At 43.0% G+C, this 23,831-nt stretch overlaps 2 protein-coding genes across 5 annotated transcripts in view; both read left to right on the forward strand.

The window, feature by feature from the left end:
• Positions 1–15,441, forward strand: part of ZBED1 (zinc finger BED-type containing 1) — a 50,150-nt gene extending 34,709 nt beyond the window's left edge. Inside the window, exons 1-2 of one of the 4 annotated variants that reach the window (XM_038156140.1) lie at positions 3,578–3,714; positions 10,612–15,441. In XM_038156140.1, the coding sequence (XP_038012068.1) occupies positions 10,663–12,750 (2,088 nt within the window). In that variant the 5' untranslated portion in view covers positions 3,578–3,714; positions 10,612–10,662 and the 3' untranslated portion in view covers positions 12,751–15,441. Of the gene's footprint in view, positions 1–3,577; positions 3,715–4,268; positions 4,398–4,756; positions 9,613–10,611 lie in introns of those variants that run through there. The other 3 variants (XM_038156149.1, XM_038156156.1, XM_038156166.1) reach the window with 3 other exon arrangements.
• DHRSX (dehydrogenase/reductase X-linked) overlaps positions 1,276–23,831 on the forward strand; it is a 164,384-nt gene continuing 141,828 nt past the window's right edge. The window contains exon 1 of the mRNA XM_038156179.1: positions 1,276–3,714. Coding sequence (XP_038012107.1) covers positions 3,402–3,714 — 313 coding nt within the window. The 5' untranslated portion in view covers positions 1,276–3,401. The remainder of the gene's footprint in view (positions 3,715–23,831) is intronic.

Raw genomic sequence — 23,831 nt, forward strand, 5'->3', positions numbered from 1 at the left:
GCTTGCAGACATCTCTCCCTTTGGCAAAGTTTCTTTCTAGGTAACTGACCCCTCCCCAAGCTACTACGAAGGCTGCCTAAGAGCTTTGTAGCCTGCTCCATACAGGTCTGCTATGCTCAAGTGCCCAGTATTATGCAAGATGACGTCTAGTTTGAGGGAACCTAAAATTACTCCTCTTGCATAGAGGAAGAAAAACAAAAAAGTCATATATAAAAAAAAAAACAAACAAACCCACAAAACAAAACAAAACAAAAAAAAAACAAGGCAGCTTGTCAAAATTGTCTGCAGGTGAAAAAACCCCTACCATGAATTCCAGATGTAATCCCAACTGACTGTTTCCCAGCACTGCCTATTGCTGTGAGCAACTCCCTACTGAACCTGAAAGCTCCTCAGGCATTTAACTATATTCACCCACACATGTCAAGGAGATCCTGTTCTGAGAAGATAGGCACTTATCTCTTGCCTCAAGTCCCAATACAATCCAGCTTAGGAAGACAGGCATTTAAATCCCTTTTAGAAGCCTGAAAAATTAGCAGCAGTTAGAATTATGTCTGGCTTTTTCCGACATGGGCCATCAGCTTCCACATAGGTGCATAAGGCTGAGAGCACGACTTGAGCTAAGCACAGAAGTGTGCATTTTACCATTAGAGAGGGACTGATGTGTCACTGACATCTTACAAGACTATCCCAACTATTACACCATGCTTGGGCAGAAATCATCAACCTCTGCTACTGTGTGTGGATACAAGGAGCTGTTGGCTCCAGTTCTCATATCAAGAGAAGAAAAAACAAGGGGAGCAAACTTACATGTGGAAAAGATGTGTCATAGAGCAGACAAGAAAAGCAAAGCATAACCTTGTAACTCTCCACCCTGTGCCAGAGAGCATCAGGGCTGCTAGGCCAACCTTGGGTTTGCTTTTGTCTTCTCTGCTGTGGCCCTGTGCCTCATGTGTTCCAAGCTGCACAGGCGCTCAGCTGCAACACCTACCATCCACACCACCCGATGGTTGCTGGTTATGCCATTCTGCTGGGAAGTTGGAACTCAGGGCTTAATTAGAGTCTAAAAACATCACCCACTTCCTTTCTTACAAGTTTTTGCGTCTTTATGCAAAATGTGGGTGGAAGCACTGTGATCTCAGTAATGTCAGTTCTGCAGTAGGGATAGAGAGGCTGGATCCTGTGTTGATAGAGCGTTAGGAGTGTTTCAGATGAATCTCCAAGAGGACATCAGTGCTCTAGCTGCAGGCTGGCTTAGCCCACTGGCACTGTGAGTTCAGTTGCAGCCAGTGGAAAGGAGGAGGCACTCTAAGTGCCTCAGAGAAGGCTGTCATTCTCTGCAGGTCTTCAGAAGTGCCTCTCTTTGTGTCCTCTGCCCATGCAGCAGAGCTGAGGAACTAGATTGCTCCTTTTGTCCCTTCCAGGGCTAAGACACCTAAAATTTCATTGAGGTAATAATGTCTCAGTGAGGTATCTAAAGTAGATGGATGCGATTCCAGCCTGAATAATTGGGGCTTTGGAGTAAAAGATTGCAAGAAAAACCAAAGTGTCAATAGTAAGATACAAGCTGCTGAAAACCAAAGAAAAGAAAGTATTGATTAAAATAACGATGTATTAGAAGACTATTTGAAAAGAATCAAAGACTACAGCCTTTTGTAGTTATTTTTGTTCCTCCTCCATGCCCCATTAGCCTTTAGAAAAAAATAATTTAATATATTGTTGGAAAAAAAACTTCTCATCTTTTCTGTGACACTGTACTCGGGAGCCATGGAGGGCTAAAAATCATTTGTAACACGGTGAGAAAAAGTAGTGGGTCCAATAAGACTGCAATGGTAACCCATCAGTTTTCCATCACTTAATCTAATTCCTTGGATAGCATTGTCTGAAAAAAGACAGAAGAGTATTTATTGCAGTAGCTTGAATATGCATCAATTGATTTTATTATACTAGAAAACCTGAGAAAGTATGGTTTATTTATATACAGATTGTGTAAATACACTGTAGGCAAGTTTCACAGTTTAATGTTGAAAGGGCTTTCATTAATGGTGTAGTTGTGAGAAAAGGATGTAAAGCAGCATAAAAGAGTCAGGATTTGATTTTTACTGAGATAAGTTGAAAGAATAATTCACCTTTAGTGAATGTGTTTCTTCTTTCATGTTGTTTTATGTGTTGATTTTTCTAGTACTCCATGCATGGTTGCAAAAAGTATACATTAAGAATGAATCCCTCATTGATGTGACTTAATGATGTCTATAATTTATGTTTGCCTAATTCTCTGTGTTAATAAAAAAAATCACCAGAGATCCATAAAATTAAATGGTTGGTTTTGACCTGGAGCAACTACACACTATGTTTTTACTTTAGGTGTATTTTTGTAGAAGACATGAAGTCAGTTCTGCTAAGCAATGTAATCTGATACTGAAAAAGTATCTTGTTAAATGTAATATTTTTTAGAAAGTATGGAGTGGGGTTTTTTTAAAGGCTAGGAGATTGCATGTCAAATACAGCTCCAGAACTTTGTATGGCTTCCCATCCTTCTCAGAGACAAAAAGTTACCTAAAGATTTGAAACTGAATTTATGGCCCAACGTCTCCTATTGTTCAATGACTGATTTTGGTTTGTATCGATACTGAGGCTCATCGGAATGTTTGAAAACCCACCGGTTTTGTGAATGGAAACCACGGCATCAGGACCAGGCGCTCTATTTCCTGTAGCCGAAACCAGCCACCCACAAGAACTGGTAGATAGCACTCGCTTCCCTGTCCCGAGTACTCAGACTAAGGCTGAGCATTGAGAACTGACAACATGATATGGCATGCGATATACCAGTTATCATTGTAAAGAAGGTATTCGTCAGACAGGTGTAAAATTTCGGCTCCTGAGGTAGGAAAGCTCCGTACACTGAGCTACATTTGGAGAAATCGGTACCTGCAACTGACACCTCGAGAGGAGTGAGCCCGAGGGATACCCGAGGTGAGAGGGGCCGTGCCCAGACCCAGCGACGCCGTGGCAGTCCGCAGCAGCCCCTCATTTCTGCCAGAGTGAAGGGAAACGGTGAGACAACCCGATGAGCGCTTTCAGCCACGGGATCCTGAAGCAACGCCGTGTGCCTCACTCCGCCTAGGCACTGACTGGCTCGTAGCTGTCACAGATGTGGCAGCAAGAGTCCCTGCGCCCCAGCCCCGGCGGCCTCGCCGGGCGGGCTGTCACGCCGCTACCGCCTCCTCCCTCGCTGCAGCGTCGCGCACGCCGCCCCTCTCCGTCTCCCCCTGCCCAGCTGCTCGGGCGGCCCGGCGGGGGCTGAGCCGCCGCCTTGTCGCTGCTGCTGCTGCTGCTGCTGCCGCCGCCGCCGAGGCCGGTCCGCCCGCCGCCGCCCCTTCCCTTCCCTTCCCCCGCCACCGCACATGCCCAGAAGGGCGGGAGCCGCGGCGAGCCCGGGCGCTGCTGTGACAGCGGCGGCGCTTTCCCTTCCGTGGTGGGTGGGGGCCGCGCCGCGCCCCCCGGCCCGGCCCGGCCCGGCGGAAACACTGCGCCGGCCGCCTGCTCGCCCAGTGCCTTCGCCGCCGCGCCCCGAGCCCGCTGCCGCCGCGGGGCGGGAGGCGGCCATGTCGCTATTGTCTGCGCTGGTGCCCTTGCTCCGGGTGTACTGCATCGGCCTCCGCGTCATCCTGCACCAGCTGCGCCGCCGCTTCCAGCCGCGGTGCGCCCCGGCCTCAGGTGAGCACCGCAGCCGGCGCCGCGGGGCGGGGCGGCTCCGGGCCGGGGGGCGGCAGCCCCCGCCGCGACAGGGGAAAGTTTGCCGCGCCTCCCCCCACCCACCACGGGCAGGCGGCAGTTCGGGGCCCTGGGGCCGAGACCGCGCGGCCCAGCCGGGAGCGGCCGGACAGGGAAGGGAAGGAGAGAATAGGGCAGGGCAGCCGCGACCTTGGCTGTAGCGTGGGGCGCTCGGGCCGTGCCGCATCCCCCGAAGCGGGGCAGGGGCTGAGGCACCGCGGCGGCCCCTGCACGGGCGCCGCCGCCGGACTCCTCCCCTGCTCCCCTTCGCCGGCCGAGCAGGACCCGCCGAGCTGCCCCAGAGCAGCGGCCCCGGGGGGGCTGCGACTGGCAGGGCGCCCTCCCCGCCCCCGCCGCACCCCGCCCTCGCTGCCGGCGCCAGGCCCCGGCCCCACAGCCCCGTCCGGCCCCCGGGCCGCGGCCGCCCCGGACGCGGGGCGGGGCGGGGGGCCGGGCCCGGGACGGGCGCCTGGCTCCGCGCCGGCCTGACTTGTGGCCTCGGGAGGCGGTGTGGGGGTTCCGTGGTCCTGGGGTCCCCGCTTCTCTTCTTCCTCTCCTTGGCTCTCTGACAGTGTCTCCTGAGACCTCGGCTCAGAGCCGCGCGGGCGCTCCCTCCCTCAGCCCAGGTAGGTGCTTGGAAGGCGGGTAGCGGCGGGCAGCGTCCCCCGGGCGCTCCCGCCGCCGCTGCCCGCTGTGCCCCCACCCCACCGGGGCGGCCGGGACCGCCGCTTTCGGCTTCCCTGTCCCGGCTGCTCCACGAGGGGAACGTACCCGTGCTCCAAAAGCTTAGTATATGATACCGGCTGCCACTCGCTGACAGTCTTTAAACTGACAAGTGAGTGACACTTGTAGTTTTATTCTAAGGGACTTTAGATTAGTCGTTAAAGACGTTAGGCTTTTGCACTTTTCTGATTTGGATCATCAGTGTGTTAAATGCTGACTTAGTGGAAACTTTGCGTTTATCAAAAAAAAAAAAAACATTTCTGAGTTTATAAACTTAGAGCAAACTATGAGTTCAGGCAGATGTGTAGGTTGTCATCAGAGCTGACCATACATCTGCATTGAAGTCCATGCCTTTAACTTTCTCTTATCAGCGAGTGAGCCTTTGTGGCTCTGTTGATAGTTTTAAACGGAGGAACAGTAAAAAAAAGTAATATTGAGAGGGCTTAGTGTTTCAGTAAGGAATTCAGGCAGATGAGAATATTGGTATAGACAATATCTGAAGTACTGGGAAGGAGATGGAGCAAGTACACTGCACAATAGGAGCTTATTTGTTCATCCTTTCACACGTCGCATCCTTGGGTAGTGTTTTGTGTGCTTTTTATTCATTCCTGATTCTTCTGCTGGGATTCCCTTCCTCATTCTCAAAAGGCAGCAATGAAACCCTTGAACAAATGAGAGGACCCTGGTGACAAAAAGGGCAGATGCGCATATGGTTTGAAGTCATCTGAGCATTTTTCTAGCATTAGCGTTTCTTGGCAGAGGAAATTTGGGTATTTTGCCTAGGGTGTGTAACACTTTCCAAATCTTTTTTTGAACCACAGAGAAACAGCATGACGAAAATGTGACCCAGTGTTTTGTTGCACTCTGCTCTTTGCTGCTAGTGAAAAAAAAAAAAAAAAGTTGAATTTGGAGATGCCAGAGGAAGGCAATGAAGATCCAACTCAGGAAATGTCACTTACCTAAGTGGGACCAAGGCAGATTTGACAGATGTGAAAAGTTTTCTTTGAGCCCTAACTTGTGATGTTTTTTTTCCAAGGACAAGTGGTTTCCTCCTCAGCTAGCTGTTTGCGTGCAGTTCCCTCTTGGCAGTTACCTGCTGCCTTGCTTTCGCTTGCTGTGTCCAGCCATTGCTTAAAGAAGTGATTCACCTTAACAACGGGAACCTTTTTACCCAGATGAACCCTTGTTTCCATAATAACTTCAAAATAGTGATGTCAGTGTAACAAAAAGCAAAAGTGTTGTTAGAACAAGCTTGGATCAGTAAACTACAGTTCCTGTAAGAAAACCCTGAGTACCTTTTTCAGACAGTAATCTAGAAAGGTGTGTATGTTTAAAATCTTCTTCATCTTTTCTAAGGGGTGTCCGTAACTCTCACAAGTACAGGCATTTTATTGTCAGGGTGCTTTCCTTGGGAGGGCTTGGAGTGGCAAAGGGGAGCTGGGAAGGACAGGACCGGGTCGCAGAGATAGCCATTCCTCTGATCCTGTCTTCCTTGGCCCCAGTTTCCATATCCCAGTTCCCACTCTCTGTGCAACTGCACTGCAGATCTTGCTTGGAAGTTTTGAAAGAGAAAGATGTCTGCTGGCTTGTCCTTTAGCTCTGTGGATGAGTGAAAGGTTCTGGTCTCAATGCAGCCCTTCTGCCTCTGAATTTTCCAAGAAAAGCTTGCTTTCTTATCCTTGTTGTGAAGAAGGGCTCAGGATTTTAATCCAAGTAAACAAAAGTAGTTTCTCTTATTTTTCCTTACCCTAACTTAAGAGTTGCGTGCTCTTGGCACATGTGCTTTTAAAAGTGACCCATGTGTTCTTTCACATCTTACTGGAGTTCATCTGATTTTTATAGATGGAATTCAAGACATTTTTTTTGGGGAAAGAGTTTGAGCTCTGAAATCTAGGTTAAGTGCAAAAACCTGGTAAATGTTTTGAATTGCAAAATGAAAAAATAATAACGTTCTCTATTCAAGTGAATGTCCCCCACCTCAACACAGAGTAGGGAAGTCAACCTGAAATTCTGATATTGAAGCTCAGGGAAGGAAAATACAGGGCTGAGACTACAAACAGGGTGTGCAGTCAGCAATTGCTTTGCTAACTAAAATCAACATAGAGGAAAGTGCAGAAATTAAGGGGAACTTAAGTTAAAAATACTTTTCCAAGTACTAATTGCATTAACAGTATAACTGCTAATACGTAATTTTAGTTTTCAATGGTTTAAACTATTAATAGTTTTCTTAAAAATTACTGTTTGGACTTCTTTACAGTGCTTAATCTTAGTTAATTGGAGGGAGGAAAAAAGCCCTGCATGACTAAAGTTCCTGATTAAAACAGCTTTTTAAAAACAAAAATCTAATCAGTGTACTGATAAAAGATAAACCAATATTAATTGTGACACCAGGATATACCAGTGGAAATGTGATCACCAAAAGTTATCCTATTGATAAGAAAAATGGTTCATATAATTAAAAGCTTCTCAAAGAATTTATTTGGCATCTTTCTCCCGCATTCTTTTTCTTCTACTGTACATATTTCATTGAAATTTAGTAGGGGAAACCTAAATCCTGAGTGTTATGTAGTAGTTTTGAAGTCTTTGTAGTTAAGTATGGAACCTGTAATGTGTAGAAAACTGTATCTGAAGAAGGTGGTTATGTGAATTAAGTTAAGGAGATCTTAAAGGTGACTCCTGTTCCTCTTAAAAGTGGTTGAAATTTCATACTTTTTTTTTATTTCCTCCATTTTTAGTTAGTCAGTATCCACATTTGTACCAAGTTTCTTTACAGTTAATTGTGAAATGTTGATTTAGGATCATGTATCTCTTAATTTTGATTCATATTTTGAGATGATTTTTCTCTTACTTTATATGACTAAAGCATAGTGGGAGCCTGAGCACTTCTGCTCAAAGCTGTGTGAGCTCCAGATAGTAAATCATCCAGAGGTGGGTAAGGAAATGACCAGGTATAAAGGATTGATGGCAGGCAAGAATGCAGTTACACCAAGCAGCTAAACCCTCTCCCCACGCATGCCCCTTAAAGAGTCATTAAGTTAGTTTCAGAATGAGGAATCACTTGCTTTATGGTTGCCCCTCTGGTGACTGAGGCAAAGGTTGTGGGACAGGGATACCCACAGGGTGCCATTGCTGTGCATGCACAGGGAGGCAGAACTAAGGTTGCAGGGTGTCTGCACACCCCACGTTTCCTGACATCCCTGTGCTTGGTTTCACAATCCAAGTGACTGTCATGCGGGTTTTGAACCAATTTTCTTTGCCAGTGGGGAGACTCAGCCCTGCCTGCAAAGGTAGCACAGCTGCCTTCCACGACACAAGCCACTACTAGCATTGATATTTTGGCCCAAGGCCTGCCCTGGAGAGGGAAGTCTTGTGTTTGTGTTAGGAGGAGTGTGAGAGGTGTGAGGAGACAGTACAGCCTGCCCCAAACAGTAGGGATGAGGTGCTAGGGCCAGAAAGTCTGGACTCTTCCTCTTCCTCTTCCTGTAGCAGCAGAGTTCGCTGCAAAGCCAGCAGAGGATCCTCTCTGTAGGCTCTTAGAAACCTCTGTCCTGGTACTGGCTGGTGGTGTTGGCCAGCTGTATGAAGGAGGCAAGGGAAAGAAACAGCAGGTTCTCCAAAGGTGCTCTCCTGTGAGTGGGAATTCACGGTTACTGGTTTTTTTTACCAGGACTACAATATGAACACTGTTTTTCTGAAAGTGAAATTTACCTCTTCCTGGAGTAAAACATGAGGTGTGGGGTTTGGGTTTGTGTTCATAATGCTATCTATGCTGTGTAACACTCGATGAGAGGCAGGCATGATGAGCAGTTTATATTTGAGCTCTTACTAAAGGCTGTATTATACTGACATACCCTTAGCTGTGGCAATGCTACTCTGGGCCACTGTTGCCAGGTGCCTGATACATCACAAAATCAAGGCAAAACTGTAACATACATAAGAATGAAGAGTGGAGTGAGTCTGTAACACTCCCATACTTTGAAATAACTTCTACTTTGTCAGTTGATGATGAACTTTTTATGATCCAAGGTGTGTCATACTAATTTTGAACATTAAAAATGCATCAACTGTTTTATTTCAGTGCCTTCCTCCTTACTTTCAGGAATTGCTAGGTAAACTGCAGGGGAAACTGTAAGATTTAATGAAGTGCCATGAACCTCTGTGCTTCCTCAAGACACCATGTCATAGATGGAAAAGGAGGAATCTAAAAGCTATGATACTATCTATCAATATATGTCAGTGCACTATCTGATGGCATGGCAGGGTTACCTCATTACACATTACACCACTTGGTCTTTCAAAATCATCCGTTTTTGTGGGATTGCATACCTTGGTGCTGTTGATATGCACATGTTTGGAATTAGGCAGCATTACCATGTTGAATCAATAGTTTATCCTGGCAACTTAAAGGCACTGAATGAATCACAGTAGAAGGCATGCTAGTAGGCAGAACTTTGCCCCTCCCTCAGGAAAAAATGCAAAGTGTCTACACCCAGAAGTAAATCTTCAGAACAAATCCAATAAAATGTTTGCCCTGCATCTCTCATTCTGCTTCTAAACAAGCAGCTGTGTTTAGATAAGTATGTTTAGTATCGGTTAACCTGTCTTTGGTTTTCCATTCAAGGCATTCAGAAAATGTTGCAAAATATCAGCTGTAGTTCAGAGAGAAAACTATCTCTTCTTGTGAATGTTCTCCAACAGCAGCAGAAAGCACCCCAGAGAAGCTTGTACACATGCTTTTTTTTTTTTTTTTTTTTTTTAATATTCCCTTGTAGCAATATGAAAAAGACTGATTGTTTCTTCCTGCCCTAACCAGCCAGTCTTACCACCTGAGGATTTCTGGGCTTGGGCACAGGTGCAGCTCCCAAACAGCAGAGAAGTAGCAGTGCTGTTGTTTTCAGTCTGATGCTCGTTATGTTCTTCTCCTGTTCTCTTTCTCTGGATTTTTGTGAAGGAAGCTGCATCCGTGTCTAACTAATATCTTCCTTCTCCTTCCCAATGCTGGCCAAGGCACTGGAAAAGGGATTGTTGCTGTCACAGTGGAGTGGAAGAAATAGAGAAGTGTCAGTCCAATCACGCTGTGCTGTGACTTGGCTTTTTGGTGTAGTGAGATCAGCTCTGGTGAGTGCCAGCTGCCAGCACTGTTCACAGAGGCACTGTAGGCCTCAAGTAGCACTTGCATGTGACTGCACAAGAAGTGTTTTCCTGTGCAGATATCAAGGTACAGATTGCCAAGTCTTGCCTTATCATCGCACTGATCTCTAGTGTCATCCCCTCCCAACTTCTGTAGCCTTTTGAAGAAAATGCTGCAAAATTATTTTCCAGCTGATGTGGTTAATAACATTTATTAGTGCTTCCCTGTCTGCTTTTCCTGTAATTATAATGCACTGTTATTCCAGGAACCACAAATGTGAGCTGGTACTTCAGGAGATGACTTTGATTTCAGAAAGAGAAGGACAGGAAAGGTGTCAGACATGTATTGTTGATCTGCATGTAGGTTCAAGCTTCTTTTCCTTTTATTTCAATCAGAAAGCATCTTTACATTTGAGACAAACAGATTATTGCCATAGTTTGCATCACAAATTTTTTATTATGATTTTTTTAAAGCGAAAGCTGGAACAGTTAGATCAAGCTTACAAAACTTCTTTCAAAATAAACAAACAAGAAAACCTTTGTTTCATCAGTATCAGGTTTCAGTTGAAATAAATGTTAACAGCAAAGTTCAGTAATCCTTTGACGAGAGGATGTTGGTCTAATTCTAACTTAAGAGGGAGGAAAATGCTATAGCAGATGACCAATTCTTGTGACATTAATTTATCAAGTCTGTGGTGGTACTTGTGCTTTCTCTACCCAGAATTATGAAATTCCAGAAAAAAAATATTTACTTGGGTCTTTAGCTCAGTTTCACAGCAGAATGGGGTATATTAAAACCGCTTTTAATTTTTGACAATCCAGTGGGCTTCTTATAGGTCTCACTTGCTGCAAATTTCATCTTTAAATTTGCAGATGTAATTAGTGAATAGGTTTCTTGATACATGCACAGAAACGCTGATTTCACGTAGTTGAGTGTGGTCAAACTTGTGCTTTCTCATTGTATCTTTATCTTACTGCCTTTATCAGGTACTCATTAATGAGTGAAGGATCAAAAGGTGGGACGGTGGCCAAGAAGCAATGGAGAATAAAAGTTTAGAAGGTTCCCCATCAGACCTAAAGTTAGTGGCTCACCCGAGAGCAAAGAGTAAAGTGTGGAAGTACTTTGGGTTTGATACCAATGCAGAAGGATGCATATTACAGTGGAAGAAGATCTACTGCCGTATTTGCATGGCACAGATTGCCTATTCAGGAAACACGTCCAACCTTTCCTACCACCTTGAGAAAAATCACCCTGATGAATTCTGTGAGTTTGTGAAAAGCAACACTGAGCAAATGAGGGAAGCCTTTGCCACAGCATTTTCAAAAATCAAGCCAGAGTCATCACAGCAGGTTGTTCAAGATAGCCTCATCATGAAGACCTACCAGAACTATGAAAACAAAAAACATCAGGAACTGACATCTGCAGTCATCAGCTTAATTTGCGAGGGCATGTATCCAGCCTCCATCGTCGATGAACCTACCTTCAAGGCCCTCTTGAGAACAGCGGACCCCAGGTATGAACTTCCGAGCCGGAAGTACTTCTGTACAAAAGCAATTCCTGAAAAGTACAGTGCTATTAGAGAAATTGTGCTAAAAGAGCTCACTGAGGTTCTCTGGTGTGGCATATCCACGGACATGTGGAGGAGTGAAAACCAGAACAGGTCATATGTAACTGTGGCAGTTCACTTTCTCAGCAGCAGTCCTGCCAACTGCCTGGCTGTGAACTCGCGGTGTTTGAAAACGTTCGAAGTACCGGAGGATAACACTGCAGAGACCATTACACGAGTCCTTTATGAAACATTCATTGAGTGGGGGATCAATACAAAAGTCTTTGGTGCTACGACAGATTACAGTAAAGACATTGTAAAAGCTTGCTCTCTCTTAGATATTCCCGTACAGATGCCTTGTTTGGGGCACACTTTTAACGCAGGAATACAACAAGCTTTTCAGCTCCCCAAACTCTGCAACCTTCTTGCCAGGTGCCGAAAGCTGGTGGAATATTTTCAGCAGTCCACTGTCGCGATGTATATGCTGAGCGAAAAGCAGAAGCAGCAGAATATTCTCCACTGCATGCTGGTAAGCGACCGTGTTTCCTGGTGGGGAAGCACGCTCGCAATGCTGCAGCGCCTCAAGGAGCAGCAGTTTGTCATTGCGGCTGTTCTCGTGGAGGACAGCAACAACCACCACCTCATGCTGGAATCCAGTGAGTGGAATACAATCGAAGGGCTGGTGGAGCTGCTCCAGCCTTTCAAGCAGGTTGCAGAGATGATGTCTGCTTCAAAGTACCCGACGATAAGTATGGTAAAGCCACTTCTCCACATGCTTCTGAATACCACTCTGAACATCAAAGAGAATGATTTGAAAGAAATCAGCATGGCAAAGGAGGTGATTGCTAAAGAGTTGTCAACCACCTACCAGCACACACCTGAGATAGACATGTTTCTCAATGTTGCAACTTTCTTGGATCCCCGCTACAAGAAACTGCCTTTTCTTTCAGCCTTTGAGAGGCAGCAGGTGGAAAACAGAGTGGTGGAAGAAGCAAAAAGCCTGCTGGAGAAAGTAAAAGAAAATAGTTTTAGAACTGAGGAGAAATTCTTCACTGTTTCAGAAGAGCCCCCTATGAAAAAAATCATCATCTCCTCTACTCCTCCTCCTACCAGTGTCATCAACAACATGCTCGCAGAGATCTTTTGCCAGACAGGAGGCGTGGAAGACCAGGAGGAATGGCACGCTCAAATTGTTGAGGAGTTGAGCAACTTCAAGTCACAAAAGGTCCTCGGTTTGAATGAAGACCCGTTGAAGTGGTGGTCTGACAGACTAGCACTGTTTCCAGTTTTACCAAAGGTTCTTCAAAAATACTGGTGTATTCTTGCCACAAGGGTCTTCCCTGAACGCCTTTTTGGTTCTTCTGCTAATGTTGTGAGTGCAAAGAGAAACCGGTTAGCCCCAGCTCACGTGGATGAGCAGATCTTTTTGTACGAAAACAGTCGCAATGGGTCTGAGGCAGAACCAGAGGACGAAGATGAAGGAGAGTGGGGTTTGGAACAGGAACAGATTTTTAATTTAAATGACTCGGTAAACATAAACAACAGTTTCTTTAATATTCGAGACAGTGGGTTTGTTTAACAGGACTGCTGCGGTACATTTAATGACAAAGAAAAGAGGTATTTGTCTTAAGTTACCAAAAATTCTTCTGTTGTATGCTATGAATGCTGTAAATATTGAACAGTTGTAACAAACTTGATTTAGCTTCCATTGTCTGTGTTTTTCCCACTGTCTTAAAACATGAATGACTTGTGATCAAACAGCACTGAAATGAATGAGGAAATAAATTCTAGAAAGACCGTGATTTCTGACTGTGGCCCAGATTTCAGAAAGCACTTATCCATGTGCTTCCTTTCCACTTGTTTCAGTGGGAGACAACCACATGCTTATGTGCTTTCTATCATAAAATTATTTTCCTGAGTTAGGACCTTGAGGATATTTTTTTTAAAATTTATGCCTCCATTTGTAAATCCTGTGTGACTCAGGATGCTAGCTTTAAATTTTGGATTTTAAAATGTTTTTAAAATCCATAGATCTGAGCAGTGAATATTTTTAGAATATATTGTTGCTATGGAATGAAAAAAGATCTTGAGCCTGATTTCACTACCTCATGTCTTAGGTCTGGTCTGTGCTAGTAAAGTTCGGGTGGTATAATTATGTTGGTTAGGGGACTGATGTGTTATTATTTTAACTGATACTGTGCTGGTATAGGCTGTAGTGTGGATGCATTTATACCAGGATAATTTATTTTCCTTTCCAGTGCAGTGTAAATGGTATGAACACTTAAACTGGTATTGCTGTGTCCGCGTTAGTCCAGTTTTACCATTTAACTGCAGCTAAATGGCAAAATTGTTTTTTTGTTTGTTTTGTTTTGTGTCTAAGCAAGACCTGTACTTTTGCAAAGTAGGAACCAAGTGTGGGGTCGAGGCAGTGTTGTGTTACCTTCGCCTTGTGCCGATGCCATGGCTGATGCCACATGGTGTGTAGCAGGCAAGGCATCAGCTCTTTGGTAAGGGAGGGAGGGGTAGAGGGCAGGGAGACGTCTGCAGCCTACTGGTCTAATGGTTTGTCTGTGTTATAAAATCCATAACCTCTTCATTTAATGGGGGACTTTGCCCAGGGTAGCTTGAAAATTTTGTTGGCAAGAAAAGCAAAATATAAAGCTTTAATATTATGTAAATATATTTAAAAGAAGGGGACCCCTGAATTTCTTCACATGTATTTAGTGAATCTTTATAATTATTTTTTGTTATGCTAGCACTTGAAAACTTTTTTCACCTGTCTCTTTTTAATTCAGTTTGTAGAGTGGACTTCAGTCCTGTCCAGTCTAATGTTTGAGTACTGTTTCTGATTAGTTGTGTATCGTAACTACTCCCTTTGTGTTACCGAGCATAAGTCTTTTAAGCCCCTTTGAGAACTTGACAAGAAAAAAGAAACCAACCTGAGACCCCCCCCCCCCATCTCTTATGAAATACTGCAGGTCATAAAGAGGATCAGAGTTCACGCTAGACACAAAATAGGATGCACCAGCTTCTTTTCTGAGCTGCAGTGGAGAACTCTTGGCATTTTCCAGTTACAATCAAGGTTTGCTTGGGGTTTTATTTCTGTTACTGGTGTCTCACCCCGCCCTCCACCTCGGTGTTAGTCTACAACTATGTTAAGCAATATCTGTGTGTTACTGTTCTGGAGGAAGAAAGTTGGGTTTTTTTTAATCACAATGACATCTGTGGACATTGGATTGTAAAAAGCACAGGTAGCAGGAACATACAAAAGTGGGAATGGTGATGGAATTGAATCTATTGCCAAATGGTTTGTTTATGGTTTGGCTTAATAATTTTTGGAAGTTTGAGGCCTCTGTTCTTTGTAGGTGGTGGGTAGGGATAGGTGAGTGAGGAGAAAGGGCAAAGAGGTTAGGCTGAAAGAACAATGAAGTAAGTACTTGCAGCTACACAACAAAAATGTTTAAGCCTGGGAAAAATGCAGTTAGCAAGTGGTGCAGCCTGTGTTTGGCTGTTAAAAAGCCTGGGGTTTTACTTTCCAGCACCCTGAAAACTGATTTGCACTTGTACAAAGTACATGCACTGTGCATCCTGTTGAATGTTGCTACTCTCCATGTCCACTGTAGAGGTGTATATGTTTGCCCAAGGCGCAAAACACAGGCTTGGCCTAAAATTCCACAAGTAATTCTGCTATCTGTGAGGGCAACAAAATCAAATTACGGAAGGGAGTGAGATACCTGAGCTCTTGTGGCACCCCGGCAGTCTGCCAGGAAGAGCTCTTGGTTTTTGTGGTCATCACTTGCAGGAGCTGTTACCACCGCTGCAAGCCCTCCCTCCAGGACCTCCACAAATGCTGGTGTGAAGGGTGTGGATCTTGTCTTACATGAGCATAATTTAAAGCTGTGCCCTCACAATCTGGGCAAAGCCCAGAGCACCCTTGGTCTGCACTTGGCCTTCCCCTGTTGGCAGCATTGTATCCATCTTCATCCTCCTAGGGCTGAACATAACAGTGACGCTTACAAGGAGTTTTACTGAGATCAGTGCAATGCACTACTCTCTTCCTTCCAGCTTCTTTTTATTTTTTGGTATCCAAAATAAAATTGTAGTTGGTTCAATTGATGTGTCTCAGCATTCTTTGAAAAAAAGGAGAAGAAAAAGAAAAAAATAGAGCGAAACCATTGTTAGTCTTACCCATTGTCTGTGAGTTTTTTTATTTAATGTTCTAAACCTGAAATATTGTTAAATAAACCAGAAAAATAAGTCAGTTACTAGATTATTTGTCTGATGTGTGGTCATATCTACAGCACTTTATGACTTTGAACTCCTCCACAATAAGGGGAGGTTGTATTCTGAGGATTTAAAGCTATGCATTTATTTTCCTTTTGATCCTGTAAGTTATTTTTTAAAAATGCTGTACAAATCTTTTGGATTAAAAAAAATGAGGATGAAAAATGTTGGAAGTTTAGATGGTTTCTCTCACTGAAATACGTGTGGTGTTTTTCATTTATTGACAAGATTTTCTGTTGTTTAGTTGGGTGGAGAAGGAAAACTGGACAGCTGTTTTAAATATTGCTGCAACTTGAGTTAACCCTCATGTTGCTGCTAAGGGTGGGCCCTGAACAATTTCCTAATAACTGTATTAAGTCAACTTTATGTTTGTGTTTCTTGACAGTTTCTTTGAATCCACAGCCTAACGTTTCCTTTTCTCTTCAGTACAGCTGAGACATCTTTTTGGAGGGACAATAGAGGAGCAAACTTCAGCTTTTGAGTACTTTAATGCTGAAAAAGTGAATTTTTGAACAGGGTCTCAAAGTATGTACTCTGTGTCAGAAGAAGAATTGCCCTTATCACCATCTAGGTATTGCCAATTCAGGATTAAAATTCAATGGGCTAGGTGAGGTTTCTTGGGGTAGCAATATAAAAAAGGGAGTTTTGGGTTTCTGACCAACTATTGCACGAATTTCACCTCCCTCTGCCATCAGGGATTATGAGAAGACAAAGAAAAAATCCTGAACCATACTGAAGTTGAAAAGGTGAATTTCTCCAGCAAGCAATGTTTGAAGTGCTTTGGTTTAAAGGAGGGCAATAAAGTTCTGTATTACTTACGGAAAGGGTGTATGGTTTTAAGTTTCTATTGCAGCAGTCTGTTAGATTAATTTCAAGCATTTTCTTTAACCAATGTCATGGTGTCCTGTTAGTTTTACAGGAGCATTGGTAAGCAGGCAGGAATATTAAAAGCAAAAGAAGCACAAATTGGTTATTTGTAATATTTTAAAGGACTTCTGAAAACTTAAAAGTGACATGTAGTTCTTGCTTTTTGTCCAGCTTAAAAAGAAGGGGCTGCCTGAGGACATAGTTTCTGAAGGAGGGGAAATGCATGTATATGAACACAGAAGTAGTGTATTTTACATACTCCATGACAACTGGGTAAAGGAAACTTCATGCTGGAAAAATTACATTTTAGTGTCTGCACACCATCCTCCTTTTGATAGTCTCCATTTCTGAGTGCCCTCCTGAAGACCTGGTGATCCTGGTTCTGGTGGTGTTATCTAGTCTAGACTGTCTTTTTAGCTCTGCTGAAAGGACTCTTGTGGTCTCTTAAGTTTTGTGGCTTTTTTTTTTTCCCTTTAGACCAGACTATGTGGTCTTTCTTGCCTTATCTCCTCCAAATTAATGTTCTGCTAAATTCAAAACATTTTTAGGGAACGTAGGGAAATTACAGAAATTGGCTTTACTTTTTTAGTAACATTTGGTGCTATAGAGAGAATTTGAAGATACAGCTTCATTTTATGTCTGCTTTAAGAGCACATCAGTAAACCATGTCTTAATACTATTTAAACTGTAATTTCAAAACAACTCTGCAGTTGCAGTTTATAATGCTGTTTTTAAGTACAAAAGAATTTCCTTTAGATTGAACAATAAAAATCAATTAAATATATATTTACTGTTGTTGCAGTGCCCCTTCAGTGGCCCTGCAGTTGGGTTAAAATGCCACAAAGGAGCTGAGTTTAGCATTTAAAAGATGGAAAAAATGAAAAACTAACCACTGCCTTTGACCTTATCATGTGTTTTAAAAACACAATTGGATTTACATGTTTTTAAAAATTCAAAGGCTGTTGCAGCAAATATTTTCAAATAAGAGTCCCTCGGAGCTTGGAATTGTTAAAATATTAAGATTTTTGAGCATTTCTGCTGACATTTCCACATTGAGTGGTATTGATTTCTCTTGCTGCCAGAAGATCACAGAAGTGATGCTGCCATCTGCAGTGCTTTGAAATGATGATCAGATGTAGCTTTTTTTCAGAGGTTTTGGGAAGACTATTACCTGCTGCACATGTGTGCTGGTTTCCTTGCATCACAATTGCTATTTCCAGTGACTTGAGTTTGCCAGATCCTCTGTCCTGTCTTCCCTCCCTGGCCCTGCCTGGGCAGAATGCTGGGTGGAAGCAGTAGGGAGGCAAACTCCAGCTTTTCCTCTTACAGAGAGACTTCTTTGAGAGCAGATAAAATTTAGTTTAAAAAGAGTTTAAACTAGGTTTTTATTCCAGTCCATGGGGGCTACAGCACCTGCGCCATGGTGTGAAAAGGCAAAGCTGGTGCTTCCTCTCCCCCCAGTTTTGTACCCTGGGACACACGGCTCAATTGGGCCAAAATTGCCTGTGTAATGGCAATGTGCTGGGGAATTGAGCTCAGCACAACTAGGAAACTGCGCTCAGAGCCAAAGGCATAATAAGCATATCAGGGTAGAAATAGTATCTGTGCTGCTTTCCTTAGATAAGGCTTTAAGGTAAATACTCTAATAAGATACTGGTTTGTGCTCTGGGCTGAAGCTGTGCCTGGGAAATTTTGTGATAATTCAAATAGGTATGTGTTTAATACTGACATAGAAAAGAGTGTTCTGTGACATTTAAATAAATATTTTATATAGACAGTAAAGCTTCCATTTCTATTTGATAGATAATTTGGGGGTACCATTTACAGTGATTTTCCTGGAATAAATACCATGGTCAGAAATACACCAAGATTCAGCTATCAGAAGCAGTAGGGCAGTCCTGTTTGTAAGTATAAGAGAGAGGAGAGGATACTTTCATTTTAAATAAGTGGGAAATGTTGTCTTTTTTTAACACTCTTAGGTAGGCAATAATTAAAATGCACTATAAAAGTTTGTGATAGCCTCATAATTTAGATATATCTGTAGAGAATGAATCCCTTTGTTTTGCTTAGTTCACTGATAATGTGGCTGTATTTGTCCATAACTGCATGCACATGATGTCATGTTCAACAGTGCTTCCCCAAACAATGCAGAATAAGGTTATTTTTAAAAAGGCAGTTTCTTTGATTACATACAATATTCTGTCTGTTCACTGTCCCCAAATACTTGCAGTTAGGAATGAAAAACTCACTCATTTTTTATTTCTCCAGTGGATATTGCTTTGCTTTTAAATTTGAGACATTTTGTGTATCACTGTGTCTGCAGACACTGCATTTGAAAGGGTTTCATTCTCCGTTTCTTTCTTTTTGCTTTTTTTTATTTGCTTTTTTTCTCATGAGTCATTAGTTAGGTTTACAGTGATAGGAATTTGCAGTCATAACAAGGAACATGTCAAGTCAGCATCAGGAGAGCCCATGCCAGAAACATCCCATCCCATATTGTGAACGCAGTGCTTCAAGGGAAACCTTAATCTTCTCAAAAACGACCTTCTGATGTGTGTGTGTGAGAGAAAAATGAAGTGCTTTTGCAAGCCTTGCACAGTTCTGTGTTATGGGTGTTAGTGCAGTTTGGTGTGAGTTTGTGCTCTGGGATGCACTCAGAGGTTTGGCACCAAGAAAAAGTTTCTTGAGCACACAGCAGAACTTATATAAACAGAAAGAATTTAATAACAAATGTGGAAAATTTACTTAGGGGAACAGAAAATTTACTTAGTGGGTCCATCTAGGGAAAACACTGAAATTTTATCAGGAGTCTCCAATTCCTGTACAAAAATCCTGATAGCATTTAAAAATGCTAAATGGCTAACCTTCCTGTGGTCTGACATTTAAGAACACTGTGAAACAATTGTTTACACACTTTTTGGTGTTCACGTGCTGTTGGCAATGAGCTCGGTTAACTTCAAAAAACTCCTGCACTCCCAAATGGCCTGGGAGGAGTTCTCATTAATGAGGTATTGGAGAAGAAGGGAGATTCAAGCTCTTACTGTGACCTGGCCTCCAGTCTGTGGGAGTGTGGGCTTAAGGGACTGTTTTTGGATGATATTTTGACACATTGATCCACATACATAAACATTCACATGCAGTCCGAGAACTTGCTACTGATCATACATCTGTCTGGTCCCAAGGGAGCGAGCACTGTGGTGAGAAAGCCAGTCTTGTGGATGAGTGGAGCGTGTATCCCTTTTGTCCCTCATTCTAAGCCCCACTTTATTTCCTGCGCAGGCAGCAAGTATGTTGGTGCTGCTCTTTGCCTAGTTATTTGCTGAGTGCCTCTTGTATTCCAAGTGTAAGAATAGGAGAATGTGACTGTCATGTTCAAGCCTTGGTGAAGGCATGCAGAAGTTCACCTGCACTGGTCATGATTTGCTGCCTGGTTTGAATGAGCAGTGGGTTGAGGATAATACAGCATTTACCCTGTGGTCTTGAGAACACGAGGCTGGCGTTGCTGCTCAGAGATTCCTGTGTACCTGCTCAGAGAAGTGAAGTGAGAAAAGCACAAACTTGTGTGTGTTGTATCTGAAGGTGTGACTCAATGCCCAAGTGGGCTTAAAGTGCTCACATGAACAAGTTCTGCTGTAGTCCTGTATACAAACCACCTTGCGCATGCTCTGCCCACACCACCCCACCTCCCCTTCATCAATGTTCACGAAGATGTCACAGTTCTTTTTAGAGAGATTAATTCAGAGATAATATATGAAACTCTTTGTCAGTTGTTAAGACCATTGCAATATGCTTTTTGTGCCTTTTTTGGCCATGCATGCTAGAGCTGATGGAAGATAACATTCTTTTTTTATCCCAGAGACAGCTCTTCCCTGCAGTGAGGGGACCAGCTCAGCCCGCAAAGTTGATCTATTGGCTGCACTTCTGCCTTTTCTCTAGGCTGTTTAGGAAAGTTGCTGTGCTCTGCAGAAGGAAAAACAGATTCCTCCAGAGTGTTTTCCTTGTGTTTTTGTGTTGCTGGGACTGCTTTCTGGTCTGCACATGCCTAAAGGGAGGGGATGGCCACGGCTTCTGCCGTGATTCTGCTTCCAATGAGCTGATTGGCGGTGGCCTAGAAGAAGATTGTGCAGAAGGTGACACTGCTGGGTGATAAATTTGCAAACATCAGGGCTACAAAAGGATTTTTTCATTTTATATTTAGGCTAAGATTAAAATGATACAAAACGTGGCCCTAAAAGCAGCCTGCAGAGTCTATGCACTACCTCCTTGACTTAGGTAGGATTTAGGGACCTTGTCTCCAAATGCAATCCATTTCACATGCTCTGCCTTCAGACCCTCTAAAAATGCCGGCATCACAAGTGTGTCTCTTTTAATAGCTTTCAAATGATATTTTGGGGTGGACTGTGTATGAAATGCAAACCACAGTAATTTTTTTTAATTTTACATGTGTCTTCCATTTTGCTTCCAAGGTTAGTATCCATGGAATTATTCTGTCTAAAAATGCTATCAGAACACTTCAGGTCCCAAATGTAGGTGAGCTTCAGAAGTAAGAGAAATATTCTCCCCCACAATTCATAAGCTGGAAGGCTTAATTATTCTGTTGTTGAAGGAGGCAATTGTAACCACATTTTGTCCAAATATGGGAGAATGTGGAATGTAAATATTTACATTTTTAGGTAGAATTCTGAGTAAAAGGCTTAAATGTAAGCACCTCATTTTCTGCCCTTACCTGCATCATAGATATATAGAACCAGACCCATGATATTACAGTGAGGGTACAAGTGAAAGAACAACACTCATTTACTTAGTCTTTATTCTGCTTGTGAGATGTTTCAGTTTCAATGATTTTGTCATTACAAGCATAAAATCAACACTTCCAGCAGATGTGAATGAGCATTTCTATTGCGTGGGTCTTCCTTCCTCAGTAAACAGGAACTTAGGCTCCTTTGTTAGTGTAGAACAAAGGAAAGGAGGCAAATGGGGGTACACTATTATAGGTGGAAGGTTAGGTGTTTGCTTTTTGCTCATGCAGCTGAAGCAGTGATGGATTTCAGAGCCAAGTGATGGATTCCATCTGTGCATTTGAGTCTAACGGTGGGCAGATGGTATCTTTGCAAAGGATATATGGTCTTTGTCTTCAAGTCAGCACTCTGCCAAGCAATGTCTGGTTGTGCAAATTGAAGCTTCTGCAGTCTTTTAATCTCTGCAGTTTTGGGGGCTATTTGGCCTAAGATCTTCTTGTTTAGGTGATAGAGCAAACTCTGTTAGCTTTAGCATCACTGGTGCTAATGATGAGATGCTGCAACTCAAGGAAATGGGCTAGAAAATGTAATTGTTCCTTTACATCATAAAAAAAGTTGTTTAATCAAATTCCACTCAGCCATGCTTCAACTGAAGGCACTGGAGCTTGTAGAAACTCAGCTTAGGAGTGTAAGAGCTTTACCAAAAGGGTGGTTGGGTGGATTAAGGTCTTGAGTTATGCAGGACCTTGTGTGGACTCCACCGTGAGTCTGCCTGCGTAGGACAAGTTGCACAACCTTGTGCAACAGCCTTGTCTTGTTTGGTTTAGATGTGAATGCTGAAGCAGCCTCCTAACATTTTGCATGGCTGGAAGGCAGGTAGAAGTAGTGGACCCCATGATGTTATTTTTAGAGATATTTTTGTAGTAGTTAGGTAATAAGTCAGTTTTCTTAGACCATGTAGGTACTGTCCCACCACAAATGCTTTACTTTGAGCTCCCTTGCACAGTGCTGGAATAGTGTTGAAGTTCCATGGGCACTCATGTGTGATTCTTGATTCAACTCAGTCGTGGTAAAACTTTTAATGCATTGAACAAATGCATTCTTAGGAAATACTTTGATACCCATGTCACTAAGATTTTGTATGCCTTGCCTTACAGACCGGGCAAGGATCAAGATTTGTGAAGTTAAGAGTAAAGAATGTTATATATCCACACACACACACGCAGGCCTCTCTTGATATTTGCAGAAATTGTCGCCCACCAGTTTCAAGCTTTCTATCATCAAAGTCTCTGAATTACAGATGTCATTACAGACAGTGATTTTGGGTTTGGGGCTTTGTCATACTGTATGAATTACTGCATTAAAGCTGCAGATGTGTTCATTCAAATGGGCATTTTGCCAGCAAGGAAAGAATATATTTGAGAACTGTGGTTCCCAAAGCAGATAACCAAAAAAGCAAGGAAGTTTTGCTTTACATCAGGATTGCTTTTAAGAAAAAAAGAAAGTGGCATAATTTTGTAATAAAATAATGAAATTTGTTTTAATTTCATCATATTTGTGCTCTGCTAGGAGAGCTTTGATACTTCACAGAACATTAACTGGGCACAAAAACTACATCCCCCATCCTACCCAAAACTTCCTCTGAGTTGTGTAAAGCTGAGTTAGAGTGCTTGGCTCTGATACACTTCTGCTTTTTGTTGTGTGCCTGTTTTCTGCCAGAGTATGCTTTTTGCATACTCTGCTTTTTGGGTCATGGACATTTTGCTATCTGAGGCAATGCCTAAGCATAATTGCTAACATTGCTCAATATTTTAAATTATCCTGGAGAGGTAAAGAAGAAAAAAGGAAAGTTGGACCAAAAAAAAATGCACTGAACTTGTTTCTGAAGGAGGGGTTTGAGGGAATAGTTAAATAGTTTTTTTTTTTCTGCTTGTTGACACACTGGTAACACTGGTAACATGGTTGATATAACTAAACACCTGGTAAGCTCTGCACCGAGTTACCCTCTGTCATGAACTTCTCTGGAATGAGGAAACAAAGTCACACCAAATGAAAGCAAAGCTCTGCCACCTCCTGACCTTGCATCTCATGCTGGTGTTTCTCTTGTGTGCAAACCAGGGACTGAAGTTAACAAACCTTATGAGTGTTCAATGAATTTGGGATTAAGCTTTAAATCTGCTATGCTGTGGGCAAAGGTTTGATTGCCAGCTCTGGCTGCCCAGGTGCCGTGTGCTGCAGCAGGAGGCAGGTGATGTGCCATGTTAGCCATTTGTACCAAAACTGCTGATTAGGGCCCCAAAGCCTTGTTATTTACAAAGCCAACCCACAAGGTGTGCTCTGTTCTACGAAGGGTATTTTAAAAACATAAATAGATAGTTCTGTATAACAGTATTTTTAACAAGCATGTCAACCAGTCCCAACTAAGGAAATTACCGAGGAGTTGGAGTCAGACCTCATTCTTTAAAAAAAGTTCAGTGGTACCACTGCAAATGGCTTATAAAATCTGCAACAGCCTAAGAATTACACAGACTGAAAGGACTTTGTAAACAAAACATTACTGGCACTATACTTTTTGCAGACCAGGACTGATTCAGTGATAAAGCTTATAATTTTTTTACTGAATGTATTCCGGTGAACAGAGTGCTTGCAGAGCAGTAACTGTTGTCTTTCTAGCAACTGGATATAACCTAGCACTAACTAGATATCTAACTGGTAACTCAAAATGGGACATTTGTGCTATGAAACACCTCTTATAGCTGAGGTACGAGAA

This window comes from Motacilla alba, chromosome 1, assembly GCF_015832195.1.
Source record: "Motacilla alba alba isolate MOTALB_02 chromosome 1, Motacilla_alba_V1.0_pri, whole genome shotgun sequence".
Lineage (NCBI taxonomy): Eukaryota > Metazoa > Chordata > Aves > Passeriformes > Motacillidae > Motacilla > Motacilla alba.